At 50.2% G+C, this 17,300-nt stretch overlaps 1 protein-coding gene across 8 annotated transcripts in view; it reads left to right on the forward strand.

Annotated features, from left to right (window-relative positions):
- The window catches only part of PAX6 (paired box 6), a 25,502-nt gene extending 8,926 nt beyond the window's left edge, over window positions 1–16,576 (forward strand). For 2 of the 8 annotated variants that reach the window (XM_033515357.1, XM_033515358.1), the window contains 11 exons: window positions 1,055–1,131; window positions 1,482–1,536; window positions 4,240–4,370; window positions 5,394–5,609; window positions 6,177–6,342; window positions 10,736–10,894; window positions 11,699–11,781; window positions 12,044–12,194; window positions 12,317–12,432; window positions 14,451–14,601; window positions 15,463–15,906. In XM_033515357.1, the coding sequence (XP_033371248.1) occupies window positions 1,527–1,536; window positions 4,240–4,370; window positions 5,394–5,609; window positions 6,177–6,342; window positions 10,736–10,894; window positions 11,699–11,781; window positions 12,044–12,194; window positions 12,317–12,432; window positions 14,451–14,601; window positions 15,463–15,548 (1,269 nt within the window). In that variant the 5' untranslated portion in view covers window positions 1,055–1,131; window positions 1,482–1,526 and the 3' untranslated portion in view covers window positions 15,549–15,906. Of the gene's footprint in view, window positions 1–1,054; window positions 1,132–1,481; window positions 1,537–3,275; window positions 3,717–4,239; window positions 4,371–5,258; window positions 5,301–5,393; window positions 5,610–6,176; window positions 6,343–10,735; window positions 10,895–11,698; window positions 11,782–12,043; window positions 12,195–12,316; window positions 12,433–14,450; window positions 14,602–15,462 lie in introns of those variants that run through there. The other 6 variants (XM_015632364.2, XM_015632367.2, XM_015632366.2 and 3 more) reach the window with 6 other exon arrangements.
- The last annotated feature ends 724 nt before the right edge of the window (window positions 16,577–17,300 follow it).

The raw sequence follows: 17,300 nt of genomic DNA on the forward strand, positions 1-17,300 counted from the left end.
AAAAAAAAAAAAAAAAAGGAGAGAAAATGAAGGCTGAGACTATTTCATTATTTTACCTCCTTTTTTTTTTTTTTTTAGCAACCCCCTTGAATGGGCTCTTTATTGTAATTGTCCCTCCCCAATTGAGCACCCCACTGAGCTGTTGTATCTTTTTACAACCCCTAACAACTCGCACCAGTAACACAATTACCGCCAGATATTTATAACGAGAAATTACTTTTCCATTTTCACCCGCGACGATTTCAAATAAATACACGGGGGCGCATAAATAAATAAATAAGTGGGGCCGGGGGGCGGCGGGGAGAGGGAAGGAGGGAGGGAGGGAAGGAAGGAAGGTGGCGAGAGGAGGAGAGAGGGAGTAGTGGAAGGAAGGAGGGAGGGAGGGAGCCAGAGAGCGGAGGGGGGGTGGGGGGGAAGGCGCTGGGGACTGTCCAGGCGCTGGGTCAAGGCAGGCACTAATGAAGGGAGAAGGGGCTTGTTTCTCTGCTCTTTGTAAGTTGGAGGGTTGTTGGTCCGTTGAGTTGGGAAGCTGCGCGGCCGGTTAAGGAGCCTGGGTTTCTGCACTCGGGGTTTGGGTAGAGGAGCAGAATGGAGGCCATTGTTCGCTTTCTGTAGGCTTTGTTTAACAGTTCTCACCCCCTCCTGTTCTTACTTTTTAAAGCAGTGAGGCGAGGTAGACAGCGTGTGTCACAGTACAGTGAAAAAGGGGAAGATCTAAAGACCAAAAAAGAAGTTAATCACAAGACGGGGAGTTTGAGGGAGAAAAAGTTGCTAGCGCCGCGCGGAAAGGGGGAGAGAGAGGAAAAATAAATAAATAAATAAATAAATAAATAACCGGAGGAAATACCCGGAGGTAAAAAATGGAGCCCCGCTCCCAGCACTCAGGGCAGCCGGCGGAGGGTTCCCCCCTCCATCCCCCCCCTGCCGCCGGTGCAGCTCCCGAGCAGCGCCCGCCCCGCTCCGCTCCGCTCCCCCCGGGCCGCGTCCCGCCGCCCCGCACACCTTCCCGGCCTCCCTGCACACTTTTTAATGTACTTCTTCTGCTTTGTCCTAGAGGGAAGACTTTAACTAGTGACACGCAGATGTGCGAGTCCCTAAATTGTATGAGAGGACAGTCCACCCCGCTTTCAGGCAAGTTTAAAAACATGACTTCGGACTCTCTTTGTGATTGTTGTCGCTCCACTTAATACATCACCTCAGCGAAGAGCACTAACGACGAGGCAATACGCCACCTGCATGCAATTAAAACGAGAAACCACTTGGCGGGCTGCTTTTCTTAATTTCCCCCCCTCCGCCCCCCGTGCGAGTTAGGGATACATATGAACATTTTTGCCTTGAGGTATTAAAAAGCCCCCGAACCCTTAAACTAATCGGGGGGAGATGCCTAAGGATAACAAAGTTAGCCGGTGAGATACTAGCCTCTCTGCAGCTTAACTGTGTGCACTGCCTCCCCTGATTAACGCCTATTTTGTCACTGATAGACTGCTATAGGCGACCCCCGTGGGATACCGCTCTATCAGCCCAACATGCAGAACAGTAAGTGACTCCGCGCCCCTTCGCGGCCGCGGAGGGCAGGCGGGGCGGCAGAGCGGGGCGGAGGGGCTCGCAGCGGGCCGGGGAGGGAGGCGGCTCCGCCGGGAGCGGGGCTCTGCGCGGCCGGCAGCGCCCGCCCGCCCCGTCGGGGCTCGGGTATCTCCGAGGGCGGCGGGGAAGGGACCGAGAGCGCTGTCACGGCTCTCGGGCCACTGATCCAGGCCCGCTTCGTGGCCCAGGACCTGACTGAGTCCCTGCCTTCTCTGCGTGGGAGTTGGGCAGGAAAAAGCCACTACGTGTTAGGTGCAGTTCCCCGCCACCTTCTGCGTTTATTTGCTTCGCGATTCTGATGTCTCTGTGGGTTATTTTTTGTGGGTTGTTTTTTTTTTTTTGTGGGGGGGTGGGGTGTTTTTTGTGTTGTTGTTGTTGGGGTTGCTGTTGTTGTTTAAGACCTCGTGGACAGGCCTGGGCGCTTCTCAGAGGGGGAAGCGCTGGCACAGGGCGGGAGCGCACGGAGACCGAGCCGGGTGTGGTGGCCGGAGAGAAGCGGCCTCTCTTTGCGTCCCGGAGAAAGGGGCTGCGAAGAGGTGGGAGAGACTGGGGGTGAGGTCCCAGGCAGTCCGGAGCAGGCCCCATCTCCTCGGGACGCGGATCACACACCGCGGGCCCTCCCATTCTGCGCGCGTAAGGGCGGCGAGGAGCGCAGGGCGAGTTGCGCGGCCCCTGCGCGGAGAGGTCACCCCAGTGCTCCTCTGGAACCTGACAGGGGATGCGTGCCTCTGGGAGCCCTTTATCATCCCACCGTTAAACCCCCCAATAAGTTGTCCCCCCGTGTGTGGAGCATCCGGAAAAGCAGAGGTTTTGGGAATTTCTCAGATATCCATTGCGTGAAGCGGGTTTTTTATTTCTTTATTTTCTTCCCCCGCTGATTTATTTTTTTTTATTTGGTTTGTTTTGATGTTACTCTGTGAGGGTTTTGTCCTTCTTTTATCTTCCGGGGCCGCTGCGTGCGTGTCCGTGAGATGTATTTTCATTTATCCCGAGCAAAATCTGAGCCTCGGCAGCCCGGGGAGGGTTTTACCTGCGCCTCGCAAGGACGGTGGCGGCTGCCCTTGGCCGTGGCGTGCCGAGGGTTTATGGTAATGGGGGATGCCTTCACTCGGCCGTTTGGGATCGCCACTGCAAAACGCAGAAAAGATATCATTCGGGTGAAGCCTTTATTTTGTTTAAAGGTCGCGGCGGGCTCTTCAGGCTTTGTGTTAATAACTCCTGGGTGTATATGGTGCAGAGCATCCAAATTGACACCATATGTTTTCCTATTAGATGACTAGCAATAGAATACAAGGCGCATAATCATTGCCACTGGGCGAGATCTACACCGCTCTCCAGGGAAATTATATAATGATTAAGGCTTAACCTTTTAAGTGAAACTTTGATTTTGCTTTCCCCGCTGCCATTTTTTTATGTCGGTCCCCCCGCACGCATTCCTGGGGATGAGGAGCGGGGGGAGGGGGGGGGCGCAGCCGCGGGACTGCGCCCCCGGCCCCGAGCCCGTCGGGGCTCAGGCGGCGAGGGAAGGGACGCCAGGCTCCTCTCCCCGCGGTGGGAAGCGCAGGTCGCAGCTCCGGCCGCGCTGCTGGGCCGGGGCGGCAAATTCCCCAGCCCCGATGTCACTTCGAATCCATTGCGCGGGGAGCGCGCCCCCTCGGTGTGTCCGCGCAGAGCCCCCGGCTACCGCAAACCGCAGCCTCCCTCGGAGGGAGAGCGAGTAGAGTTCAATCTAGTCTGAGTGATATCCAAATGCGGACAGAAAGGGTCGTTTTATCATGCTACTATTTGTCGTGACGATGCAATTTTCAAAAGCAGAGTACTGTCATAAAGTGACACGCCTGCCACAAGTGCTCCAACTGATCTTTTCAATTAGCCTTCCATGCATGATCCGGGGCGACTTCCGCCTATTTCCAGAAATTAAGCTCAAACTTGACGTGCAGCTAGTTTTATTTTAAAGACAAATGTCAGAGAGGCTCATCATATTTTCCCCCTCTTCTATATTTGGAGCTTATTTATTGCTAAGAAGCCTGGGCTCTTGGAGTCAATTTATCAGGAGGCTCCAAAGAGAGGAGAGCGGAGAGCACGTAGAGCAGAGCTTCTCCAGGGAGACCCTCCAAAGCCTGGAGCTTCAGGTTGGGCACTGGCGAGGCAGCCTCTCGCTTTGCTTTTGGCGAAGCGAGCTGCGGCTGTGAGGATGCAGGCAGGCTCGCTTGGGCTTTGGGGTTTTAATTTTGATTTTTTTTTTTTTTTTTCGGCGGGGAGGAGGAAAAAAAAAAAAAAAAAAGAAAGAAATGAAAGGCAAAGCAAAGGAGCAACACAAGGCGATCCAGCCAGGAATATTCTGGGCTTTTTTTCTGGGTTGGGTTTTGGTGTATGTGGCTACCGGGGGTTTCGCAGACGGGGAGTGCTCCGTGGACGCATTTTGGGAGCAGCGATGGCTCCAGGGGAGCAGAGGGCGAGGAGGGCGGCGGGGCCGGAGCCGGGTCGGGAGCGGTCGGCCCCGGTCGGGCGGAGCGGAGAGGAGCTGAGATGAGCGGAGAGGAGCTGAGATGAGCGGAGGGGAGCGGAGATGAGCGGAGGGGAGCGGTGCGCTCGGTGGCGGCGGGGCTCGGGAGGGAGCGGAGGGTGCTATGGTGGGCGCTGTGCTTCCCGCAGGTCACAGCGGCGTGAACCAGCTCGGCGGGGTGTTCGTCAACGGGAGGCCGCTGCCCGACTCCACGCGGCAGAAGATCGTGGAACTCGCTCACAGCGGCGCCCGGCCCTGCGACATCTCCCGGATCCTGCAGGTGAAGGCGGCGGCGCCCCCCGTCCTCCCACCGCTCCGTCCGCTCCGCTCCAGCGCCGCTGTCACCGCCGGGCGCTAATGCGACCCCCCCACACCCACCCACCACCCGCCTTCCAGCCTAATAAAACCATCCATCTGCTCGGTTGTTGCTGCAAATAGACCTTTCGATGCGTATATATATATATATATGCCTTTTAAAAGATTTAAATTTTTACTTTTCGTTCCCCCCTTATTTCCATCCGGTGATAACCTGCGCTGTCGTTACAGTTAGTTTGCTGTAATAAACTGAATTATACGGCTCGGCATAATTTCAGTTTCCTCTCCTTCCTTCCTCCTTACCCCCCGTATTTACTTATGATTTTGTGATATCTGTATGCGTTTGGCGTGGCTTACTGCTTTTTTTTTTTTAATTTTTACCTTTTTTTTTTTCTTTCAAAAAGCAAAACAATACCAAAAAAAAAAAAAAAGCGAAAAAAAAAGAGAGAGAGAGAGAAAAAAGAACCCCCCCCCTCAAAGCCACGCTGTTTTAGCCCGGAATTTGTCCTTATGGACATTCACGCAATCTGGCGCAGTTCAGGGGTATTTTGTAAATGTAGGTCTTGAAAACCCTTCAGTCACCCCTTCCCCCCGCAAGTCCTTTGGTTAAGAGCAGTGAGGAGGATGGAGACTAGTCTGGTTTACCTATTGTTCTCATTTAAGACGTATTTTAACATTGATACTAAGAGAATTACGTTTTGACCAGATAATTTTTTTTTCCTTCCAAATGTTTTTAAAGTATCACTTTTATAGAGGGTAGGGCCACGAATGTAATTTTTTTTTTTAAGAAAAAAAAAAAAAAGACTCTCTAAGTAAGTTCTCATACCATTTAAGGTATATTTTTGTGTTATAGACCCATGCAGATGCAAAAGTCCAAGTGCTGGACAATCAAAACGTAAGCTTGTCATTGTTTAATGCATACTTAAACAATTTTATTTTTGTCTTGAAATTATTAATAATGTGATTTTCTGTCCGCTTCCCTATCCAGGTGTCGAATGGATGTGTGAGTAAAATTTTGGGCAGGTATTACGAAACTGGCTCCATCAGACCCAGGGCAATCGGAGGTAGTAAACCGAGAGTAGCGACTCCAGAAGTTGTAAGCAAAATAGCGCAGTATAAACGAGAGTGCCCCTCCATCTTTGCGTGGGAGATTCGAGACAGATTACTATCAGAGGGGGTCTGTACCAACGATAATATACCCAGTGTAAGTTCATGAAAAAAACCTTCCTGTGTGCCGTGTACAATGCTGGGTAGCCGTAGCAAGCCTCTGCTTCCTTTGTTTTGGTATCAGAAGAGAGGATAGCAGGTTCACATCATTTGCATGTGGCAGGGTCAGACGCATTTTTTCATACAGAATCTGACAAATGCCTTTAAGGAGGGAAAAAAAATAAAATAAAAAAAACCAATATGCGGGTCACCCCTGCGCCTGGCGCCTCAGGACTGCGAGCATCAGTCGAAGCCATCACTCTGGTTTTGCAGGGTTGGGTTTGGGGCTTTTTTTTTTTTTTTTCCCTTGGTTTTTTTTTTTTTTTTTTTTTTTTTTTTTTTTTTTTTTTTTCCCCTCCTTCCCCCGTGGTTTGTTTGTTTGTTTGCACCACCACCACCAGCAGCGAGTCGGGGCGGCTGGGACTCGGCGGTGCGAGGCAGGGAAGCCTTGACTTGCGCCCAGGTCGAGCCGCCCGCTGCGCGGGGGGACGCGGGGGATGCGCGGGTGGCTGGAGGGGAGCGCGCTACCGCACTACCATTGCCTTTCCTGTCCTTTGCCTTCCAGGTGTCGTCGATAAACAGAGTCCTACGCAACCTGGCTAGCGAAAAGCAACAGATGGGTGCCGACGGGATGTACGACAAGCTAAGGATGCTGAACGGGCAGACGGGGACGTGGGGCACCCGACCCGGCTGGTATCCCGGCACCTCGGTACCCGGGCAGCCCACACAAGGTAAGGGACAACCCGGCGGCCGCTCCCCAGCCAGGGGCGGCTCGGTTCGGCCTCGTCCGGCGGAGGTGGCCCCGACGCGGGTCCCTGTCGTTCTCTCCCCGCCGAGGGTGTCGGGCGTTCGTGCCGCCGCCTTCCCGGGCGGCTGCGGGCAGCTGGGTGAGGGTCCGGAGGCACTGTGGGCATCCAGCCCCAGCCCCGGCCCGGCGAGCCCAGGAACATCCGCTGCCAAAGGCTCGGAGCCGGCAGCCGGGAGGGATCCGGGGCTGAGCCTAAACCTCGCCCATCGCCCGGTAATTGGGGCTCCCGCTCCCTGCCCCGGCCGCCTCCCCGCGCAGGGGTCTCTCCCCAAAGCCGGGGCGTTCGGTAACTATCTCCGTAGGGCTGATTATAATTCCCCCTCAATGGACCCGAAACAACTTTGTAAATATAGGAAACTGTTTATCCTGAAGATTAATAGGTATTTGTTGTAGGAATGACAAGGGGATAATATGAAGGATAATGGGATGTTACGTTACATACTTAAGATGGTTAATGGCTTCTTTTTGAATGCGGGCTCTGTTGAGAGCCCTCTGTTGAGGCTCGGCTCTCCCTGGCTCTGGTCATTCCTTTAGAAGAGGTGTCTATATACAACAACCTGCTTTTTGTTTTCACCCCGCAAGGAAAAAAAAAATCGGTAACAGTGTGCGGAATATCTGGTACAAAGGATGTTTCTGTCACACGCAAGAATTTGTTATGGGAACAATTCTGTCGCTATGTAATTGCTCATTAGAGATCGTTTTGTTTCTCATTAAGGCGACATGAATAAGCGTCTAGTTGAAGGAGACAGCTGTAGAAATGTTCCACAGGAGACCTCTGGACACGATATGGCACCGCTTGCCAATTAGACATGTCAGTTTTAAGAGAAGAAAACAGTCTATGAAGGACACTAGAAAGATAGAGCGGAGCCCTCGCTTTCCCCCCACCCCCACTTCGGTGGTTCTTGTTGTTTGGTTGTGGGGGGTTTTCTTTTTGCATTTTGTTTTGCCCGATGTCCACCCCAGGAACCGGGGCGGCTCCTGCCGCCAGCCGCCCTCACCTTGCCCCTACCTGCGGGGCCCTGGGCGGGCCGGGGGCTCTCGGAGGGTCCTGGGGGCTCTCGGAGGGTCCTGGGGGCTCTCGGAGGGCCCCGGGCTATCTCGGTGGGTCCCGGACTCTCTCGGAGGGCCCCGGGCTCTCTCGGGCCCTTCTCTCGCCTCCCCGCACCCGAGAGGCGAAGCGCGGAGCGGAGCGGGGCAAGGGCAGCGCACCCACCGCCCGTGCGGCTCCCAGGCCGGGCACCCTCTGCTCTCCGCCGGGCCGTGCTTTTGGGCTTTTTATTCTTTTTATTATTATTTTTTTTTTCTTAAGAAAGGCGTCAAACGGTGACATTTGGGGCTCCCCGGAGCAGTGATAGCAATTACCGAGGGGTGCGCGGAGGCCCGGCGCTTGCGCGGGTGCGGTGCGGGCGCACCTGGGGCAGAGCCGCCTGTGTCTGTGCCGGGGATGGGGCTGGGGGGACCCGCTGGATCTTTGGGGGACAATACTGACCCCTTCCCTTGGCGTGGGGATGAGCGCAGTTCCCGCAGGGGAACGCGGGCCCCGGAGGACCTCGGGAGCCCTGTCCTAAATCGCAGCCGAAATGAAGCGGAGAGGAGCGGGCAGGGCTGGCTCGGGCCGGGGGCGCGGCTGTGCGTGGGCAGCAGAGGAGAGAGAGGGGGAGGCAGGCAGGCACTTAAAACATCCGCATGGCAAAATTAAAATTAATAAAATGGATTTCCTCTGGAATATTCATGCTCCCTCTAATGTTTTTCCCTTGCAGGGGTATGTTACTGGATTTTAAGAGTCCATTACTCAAAAAGCATAAGGCGAGGTTAGGTCTCAGAGGGGTACAAATATGGTCTCAATCTGATAAACGCCATGCAGCAGTGAATAAAATAATGGATACATGAGGGCTGACAGAACAAAAAGAGACATCTCTATCCGGGAGAAATTCTCCAGTGATTTAGTGGTTTTAGGGATCACCGAGACACTGTTTCTTATCTTTTTTTTCTCCCCTCCCTCTCTTATAAGACTAAAGCCTTCTATAGGATTTAGACACTTTCTCTTTCAACAGATGCTACAATGTTTTGATCCCGGCTCTATAGCTGAGAGGTGCTGCAATTGGTTTGCTATCTTTTTTTGCTTGTTTTCCGCCTCACTGATTAAGACACTAAGAAACTAAGGAATGATTTTATTTCCCAGCTTTTTTTTTTTTTTTTTTTTTTTTTTTCCAGGAAACAAATCCTATACCAGCGTCAGATGGTCTGGCTATAGGATAATAGGGACGGACATTCACTTACTTTCTTACGGATTAGGTCTGGAAGGTGGAACAGTCCTATTGAGATCGCTTCTTTTAGAGGCTTTAAAAAAAACAAAAAACAACAAAACATATAAAAAATATAAAACAAGATAAAAAAAAAAGAAAGAAAATGACAAAATGGGGTGTGTGCCTAAAAAGAAGATATCTTAATTGACGGGGCTGGGGTTGGAAATGAGCATTAGGGAGTTTAAGTGAAACTTTTAGTTAGCTGAAAGATTTTGGGGAGACGCGCTGGCAAAGAAGCACGACCTCAAAAGTTTGGAGCGCGGAGAGGGGGGGGCGGGATGTGAAGGTTCGGGCCGGTTCGGGAGCGGTTCCCGGCAGGTTCGGGGGAGCCTTTCCGGAGCGGGGGACCGCGGGCATCCCCGGGCGGCTCCCGCGGGTTTCCCCCCCCCCGGCGGCGGGCGCGGCTCGGGCGGACAGTGATGGATGAGGGATGTGGCGGAGGTGAGCGCGGCCCCTCCGCGGGCGGGCGCGGCCCCCGGCGCTGCCACCCGCGCTTGGCAGGGCGCTGCCCCGCCGCGACTGCCGTCCCCGGGCCCGGGGCTTTGTGTGCCCTGAAAAGCGGCTCCCCCCGCCCCCCCGCTATTCACCCGCCGCCGGCCGCCTCAATGGGGCTGCGGCCGCCCATATGGTGACCACGGCCGCTGAATCCCTGTGTTTAAATGGAGGAGAAAGTTCGGGTTTTAAAACATTTCAAAGTGGTTGAAAGGGTCCCACCAGATCCTGTCACAATTCCCCCCGAGCTTTGAAGACCGGGGCCATTGTTCGCCGATTATAAATGATATTACTTTAAAGTTGATTTCCCACAATATTTAAAGGATGTCGCGGGAGTGTCGCTATTTATTTTTGGCGTAACTTTTCAAGGGAATTAGCATAAGTAGCCCATGCGTCCCTCGGCCCGGCTCCCTCTTTATGCGACATCAAAACGCCTCGAAAAATATGCTTTGAAAGGAGAGGGAGAGCTCATTTAGGACAAGGACTTCTCTTGCCTCCATCCCTCCGGCCCCGGCGGCCGGGGGTGCCCGCGGAGCCCCCCAAGCCCAGCCGGCCCCGGGCCGCAGCCGCCTCTGCCCGAGCGCCGAGCACAATGAAACTTTCCCCTGTTTAATGACAGAAATTACATTAAAAGTGGTGGAAATGCCCTAATTAAAAATGTACCACTTAAATGATATGCCAAACGCTCAGCTGCAGAACAGCGTATTTAGCTAGTTAGTGAACTCGCTACTATTTCTTTTAAAATTACATGTTAAAATTTTAAAAGAAATCTTACTTTTCTCTGGTGCAACACATTACAAAGAATGGACAGTCCTTTTATCTAAATATAAAATTCCATTTTCAGCAATTATAGCCTGTTCTTGGTGATGATATAATTACAGCTGTGCTCAGTAATAGGTGTCAAGGCAATGCACACTCATACAATAGTTGAATAAAACTGCAGAACAATGCAGGCACTTCTAAATTCACAACCTTTAAAATGAAATTGACTGTGCAGAATTCAAATAAAAACTGGATAAATATTTTTTTTAAAAGATTACAAGCTTGGTTTGGTTTCTTAATAGCATTTTCTGCAAACCTATCAACATCTAATTGATTAGATAGGAATTACTGATTATAGATAATCTGAAATACTGAACATCACTATTTTAAATATAGCAATAGGTAAATAAATGCAGCAGACAGAGGAGACTGCCATGGCACTCCAACAGGAATTCATGGAAAGAATCGCTTTCAGGGGAAAGTATTTTTATGCAGGTTTTATTCCTGAGGGAAAACAAAATGAAATTAAGACCAGGTGATCATAATTCCTCATCTCCGATGTTTACATAAGGCTGGAAACCGAAATGTTCCTGTGTTACCCGTGTCATTAGCGCCGTGCTGCTTTGATACCCGAGACATTTTTAAGGGAGGGTGTCAGCAAACATGGCTGAACTGGTTTCCAGTTGTGTTATTTGTCTGATAGGGATCTTCAAACAAGAGTACCCGCATCTCACTTTCCGACTCTCGCTTCCACAGATGGCTGTCCGCAACAGGAGGGCGGAGGGGAAAACACTAACTCCATCAGCTCTAATGGAGAAGATTCAGACGAGGCCCAAATGAGACTCCAGCTGAAAAGGAAGCTGCAGAGAAATAGGACATCCTTTACCCAAGAGCAAATCGAAGCCCTTGAGAAAGGTGAGTGGCATTTTCCTGTGGCTGAAGCAGGAGAGGAAAGCAAAATGTGCCCCGATTACGTTACCAGCTGAATGTAAGCACGGCATTCCCGCGCTTATATATATGTATATATTTAAACTCTGTGGCTCCCTCCATGCTCTTGTATTCATGGAGCTCCTAATATTCATTGGTGGCCGTGGTGTGCCCTGAAAAGCTGTTAAAGTGGTTTTCAAAGGCAAAGTATTCGGGGCACAGATCACAGCGACACACCGATGCTGCACCCCGGGCTTCTGTCGGGGGGATAACTCTCCTCCCGTTCTCTGAGCTGCATTGCTGGGGAGGAGAGGGCAGGCAGGGGGCTGGCAGAGTCCTCCATGCCTGCCCCCACACTCACTCCCCATCCCCAGTGCTCCACTGCCCGGGGCTGGGAGCAGGTGCCCTTTTCCCTGGCCAGCCTGGGCGCTCCTCGCCTCTGACCCTCTGCGGAGCTTTGTCCTCATTTTGCGCTGTTATTTAGCGACGTGCCATTTCGCTTCTTGGTGACAGGGTCAGAGCTGCCTTGGGGACCCCCCCAGTGGAGGCAGAAACCCTCACTGCTTCTTGAAAGATGCAGCACTGCACCCAAGCCTGCCCATCCCCATAGCAATGCTCCCCAGCAGGCAAGGAAGGCGTCCTCCTTCCTAACACACAGGCAGAAAGCCCAGCTTTGCCTTTGCAGTGATGCTTCTTAAGAGCATTTAGAGCACAGGCAGTGCAGAAACAACTCTGATTTTACAGTCAGCCACATCAGCTCTGCAACTAATGCAAGAATATTTCCTTCTGCAGAATTTGAGAGGACCCACTATCCCGATGTGTTTGCGAGAGAGAGACTAGCTGCTAAAATAGACCTGCCTGAAGCAAGGATACAGGTACTGATTTAATTATACCTAGCATTATTTACACTATCACTATTCTGATTTTGTTACTCCTGGCTTCTCAAAGCACGGGGCAACCCATATTTATGGTCAGGTATTTGCCCATATCCCTCTTTCAGGAAAACAGCAGCAGCTGGCTTTGCTTTCACCCGCTGCTTTGCTCCACTGCAAGCCATGGCCTTGAGCTACGTGGGGGAGGCCGCGTGCCTCTAGTCCTTGTAAGGTCACTCACGTCTCTCAAATGCTGTATTTCCAGGTGTGGTTTTCCAACAGAAGGGCCAAATGGAGAAGGGAAGAGAAGCTGAGGAACCAGCGAAGACAAGCCAGCAACACTCCCAGCCACATTCCCATCAGTAGTAGTTTCAGCACAAGCGTTTACCAGCCGATCCCACAACCAACCACCCCCGGTAATGCCACCAACCCGCTCACATCCATCCATCCTCCGGGCAAAATGAGACTCTGAGGCTGTGTTGCCAGTTGTAATTGTGGTTAAACTAATGTCTCCATCTATCTGTCTATTCTATTATAGTTTCCTCTTTCACATCAGGTTCCATGTTGGGCAGGACGGACACGGCGCTCACGAACACATACAGCGCGCTGCCGCCCATGCCCAGCTTCACCATGGCCAACAACCTGCCTATGCAAGTAAGTCCAGTGCCACGCCAGGGCACGACATTCCCTCGGGATTCAGAGGCCCCTGGGCTGTGTGTGACTGTGGGTGGGGGCCCTTCCTCCCTGCCATGAGGGATTACAGGCACAAACCACGCCGCAGGGAAACCAAAGGCTTCCTTGGCATCTGAAAAGATGCCCTGCTTGGGGCAATCAGAAGGGAAGGGGCACTGAAAGATGTGGTGCTCAACAAGCACTTTTCTAAGATTTTTAAAAGAGAGAAGTCCTCAAATTTGCAAGGCAACAAATCTGGGATAAAAAATGCCGTTTGGGGAAAAAAAAAAAAAATGTGGTTAACCTCTGGAACTCTCTGATGCCATATTGTGGAAATTGCTGCCTGAATAAGCTGCTGGAGGGTTCCGACCTTCTGGGTGTAGGTAACGTGGCAGAGGCACATTAGGAACACCTGAGAGAGGGAAGGATGTGATTAGCATCAGTGGTTATGCCAGCTAAGCCAGAATTGCAAGAGCTGTCAATCCTCATGCCTGAAAGCATTAGCTGATCACCAGCTGGGTTAGGAAGAAATCTATTCCTTTGGGGTCTGTTTCTATAGACCTTTCAGATGCAAAATTCCTCCTTTTTTAATGGTGGGGTTGGCCTAGGAAGGTGCTGGCCAATTACGGGAGTTTTACAGCTTTGTCTGAGGCGCTCAGCATTGACCACTGCTAGAGACAGGCGAGCAGATTAGAGAGCCTGACTCCTTCGCTGCAGCAATTACCATGTTACTAATTGCTGAACCAAAATTAACCAAATAAAGTTAGAGTCTTGCAAGTAACTCTATGGAAAGAAGCGGTGTTGGCTAGGTCGCTGTTTCGTGACGTTGGAGGCTGGCGGCGCCGTTCCGGCAGCGGGCTGGGAGCCGATGACAAAAGATCAAAAGGCTGATACAGGAGGGGACCCTTGGGAAAGCAGGAGGCCCCTGATTCACCACTGGGCACCTGGGCAGGGACACAGCACGTGGGAGCTGCTCTGGAAAACGTGGTCACCGTGGCAGGGCAGAGTGTCCAGAGCGGGTGGCCGAGCCATTGGCTTCTCCCCGTGGGTGCACGGAGCGCTGCGTGTTCCCCCAGAGCCCAGAGCGTGTGCTGGGCAGGTGAGGCTGTCACTGCTGCTGGAGAAGGTCTGTGTCAGGGCTGTGCAGACAGGAAATATGTGCAGACGTGTCCGGTCTCGTGTGCTCGGAGCGGGAATTACTCATCCTGCTTCCCTCGCTGCCTCCCTGCGTCAAGGCTGCGCTGCTCCCCACTCACCCCGCAGCCCGGAGCAGGAGAAGCCCCTGCTTGGTCCCTCCCTGGCTCTGTGCCATCCCTCAGCCCCTGCCCCCAGCTGCTGTCCCCCCTGGCAAATTGGGTTTTAGGAGTTGAGGTAGATGGAGATGTCTGTTCTGGGATGTTGCTGGCGCAGGTTTGGGGTGGCTGCGGCTCTGATGGGGACCAATGCACGTGTATATATGTATATACGTTTATATGCGTATGTATACATGGGTTTGGGGATTCCCCTTCAGAGCCCTGGGTCCCCCCAACCCCTCACAAGGCCTGTGTGTATGTGCCCCACACTGGCACACACAGGATCACTCTGTGCCTCAGTGGAATAATTTTAGTTGCAGCACCAAGTGCGAGGTAAGATGCTGGCCCTGTCTCTGGCTGCAAATGGTAGGAGACATCTTCTCTTCCCATGGGTATAAATGAGGCCAGCACTCAGGCTTAGGGATGTAGCACCTCCATCACATCTGGATGCAAGGATCTGCTTGCCAAGCACATCTGAAAAAGCTCCAGTAACCACCCATGTTGGTTTTCAGACCAAAAGCCTCCATGAAGGGCCTGCTTGGTCAGGCTCCTAAATAGATCTTTTCAGCTGGGGTCCATGAATTTGAAACATGAAGCTCATTTTTTGCTGCTGCACGCTTCCTCTGAGGGCTGGCATGTCCATGCCCAAGAGTGTGACGCTGTCTTTAGCTGCAGTGACACTTAACACTTTGTCCTTTGCTCCCACAGCCCCCGGTACCCAGCCAGACCTCCTCCTACTCTTGCATGCTGCCCACCAGTCCATCGGTGAATGGACGGAGCTATGATACATACACCCCTCCTCACATGCAGACACACATGAACAGCCAGCCCATGGGCACCTCTGGCACCACTTCCACAGGTGAGTGACCCCGTGCTCCCCCAGCCTTCCTGCCTTGCTTGCTCCAGCCATCAGGCTTTTCATGTGCATTCCCCGTGAGAAGTTCTCTCCCCGTCACTGGGGGAGGTCTCTCCCTTGGGATTAGTTGCTGCCATGCCAGATAGAAGATGAAAATGTATAACCTTGCAAACTAGAGCAAAAATTCTGATATCAAAGCTGCTCCTTGGAGGGCTAGATGGAAAGAAAGCTGATTAACAGAGGTGGTGTGGAAATAGCAGGACAGAGGCAAGCTCTTTAGTGAGCCCCCCATCCCTCAAAATCTTCCCTGCATAATCAAATTTGAAATCAGCATTTATTTCAGCATTAAGTTTCAGCAGAGATATCCACAATGGTGAGGTTAAGTGCATGTGAAATTGTTTGCAGAACTGGGCACATTTTTACCGTGTCTGTGTCAGACGTTATTTATTGCTAAAGATTTGAAGTTATCAAAAGAGGCAGGGAACCTGTAGAAATATTAGCCCATGCATAAAAAAGGCAAATCAGGGTGAAAAAGGGCAAGTGTCAGCATAAACAGGAGCAAAACAGGCACTTTTCAAAAGAATAGAACTGTTCAGTGCATTTTGGGCCGAATTCTCAACTGATACTAATGAGCCGAGGCTCTGGCATTTATCTCAAAGCATGAAAGATTATTTATAACAACTATCAGTGAGATGTGCATAGTTTTAAAAATATATACACCCCCAACCCCCAGTTCCACAGGCTGATAGATGGTGAGATTTGATGTTTACTGGAATACAACCTCAAATCTGTGAAACTATAAAGCCAAAACTGTGCTATGTATAGAAAAACCTAAAATATCCATTTTTCCCTCTCAATTTTCAGGTCTCATTTCCCCTGGAGTGTCAGTTCCAGTTCAAGTTCCTGGCAGTGAACCTGATATGTCTCAATACTGGCCAAGATTACAGTAAAACATGTGTTAATTCTGTAAATGACTATATGGACAACAGTTGGATGTTCAGCAGTATTTTATAAAGGAAGAATGGCTCTCAGAGTACTTCTGTACTGCAACTGTGCCCTATGCTGTAACACATGGAAAAGACTTTCACATGGACCTTTGTACACTGAAGGCATTATATCAGTTGGAACAAATCTTCATTTTGGTATCCAAACTTTTATTCATTTTGGTGTATTATTTGTAAATGGGCATTTGTATGTTATAATGAAAAAAAAAAAAAAAGAACAATGTAGACTGGATGGATGTTTGATCTGTGTTGGTCATGAAGTTGTTTAAAAAAAAAAAAAGAAAAGGAGGAAAAAAAAAAAAAAGAAGCCATGATCAACAAGCTTTGCCACGAATTTAAGAGTTTTATCAAGATATATCGAATACTTCTACCAATCTGTTCATAGATTATGGATTGATGTTCCAAGTTTGTATCATTCCATTGCATATAATTAAACCTGGAACAATACGCACTAGATTTATGTAAGAAAAATATCTGTTGGTATTTCCAAAGGTTGTTAACGGCTGAAGCTATGTGCAAACAGGGGTTAAGAGAGAGCTTCGATGAAGAAAAGACTTTGATAGATAAAAGGTAGATTGTGTCTTCGATATAATCCAATTTGTTTTATGTCGAAATGTAAGTATTTGTCTTCCCTAGAAATCTCCCAGAATGATTTCTATAATAAAGTTAATTTCATTTATATTTGACAAGAATATTCTATAGATGTTTTATACACATTTTCATGCATCATACGTTTCTTTTTTGGTCGGCAAGAGTTAATTGTTCTTAGATATAGTTGTACTACTGTTCACAGTCCAATCATCTTTGTGCATCTAGAATTCATTCCTAATCAATTAAAAGTGCTTGCAAGAGTTTTAAACTTAAGTGTTTTGAAGTTGTTCACAACTACATATCAAGATTAACCATTGTTGATTGTAAAAACCATACCAAAGCCTTTGTATTTCCTTTATTATACTATTTTCTTTTTAACCTTATAGTGTGGTGTTGCAAATTTTGTTACTGTGCTAGGTTTATCTCATTAAGTTTTATTTTGATTTTATTTTCAGTTTCCAGTGAGGAGGGTTTCTTAAGGAACATTTTTATAGACTTTCAGCCCTTCCACCAGCCTGTAATTTGGGCTAACAGAAAGAAGATAGGTTCACGTATCTAATTGCAGCGGAGAGCAGGAGGAGGTTGTTTATTTAGCTGGGGTTTCTGGGGATGCTCTAAACAAATCCCAGAACCCAGCTGAATTTCCAGAGGGGAGTTTGCCCCGTGCCAGGCTGAGGTGGAGACCCAGTGTCTGTCTGTTCCCATCGTACCTAAAGTACGTAGGGACACACATACACCCAGAGATCCATCCCCGACTTCTAAAAATTGTTTTTGTTAGGATGCTTAAAAGGGGAAAAAAAACAACCCAGCTGTGTTTTTAACAGGCTCTTTGGGAGAGTGAATGCCATCCCTTTATATTGCCACACAGCACAATCTTAGTGTAATTTTCCATTGAACTTGTAACCTGGTTAATACCTCAATGCGCTTTGTGTGAGGGTTGTTAGTGTGGGCGTGGGTGGAGAGCTGCATGTCAAGGAATAATGAGAGAAGACAAATCAACAGGCAACAACAATGCGAGCTGGGACTGGCTAGTGAAAGCTAAAGGCCTTTAGTCACTGGCAGGGAAATCTAAACATTCCCATATCTATGAAGCTGGCTCATTGTGCT

This window comes from Parus major, chromosome 5 (assembly GCF_001522545.3).
Source record: "Parus major isolate Abel chromosome 5, Parus_major1.1, whole genome shotgun sequence".
Taxonomy (NCBI): domain Eukaryota; kingdom Metazoa; phylum Chordata; class Aves; order Passeriformes; family Paridae; genus Parus; species Parus major.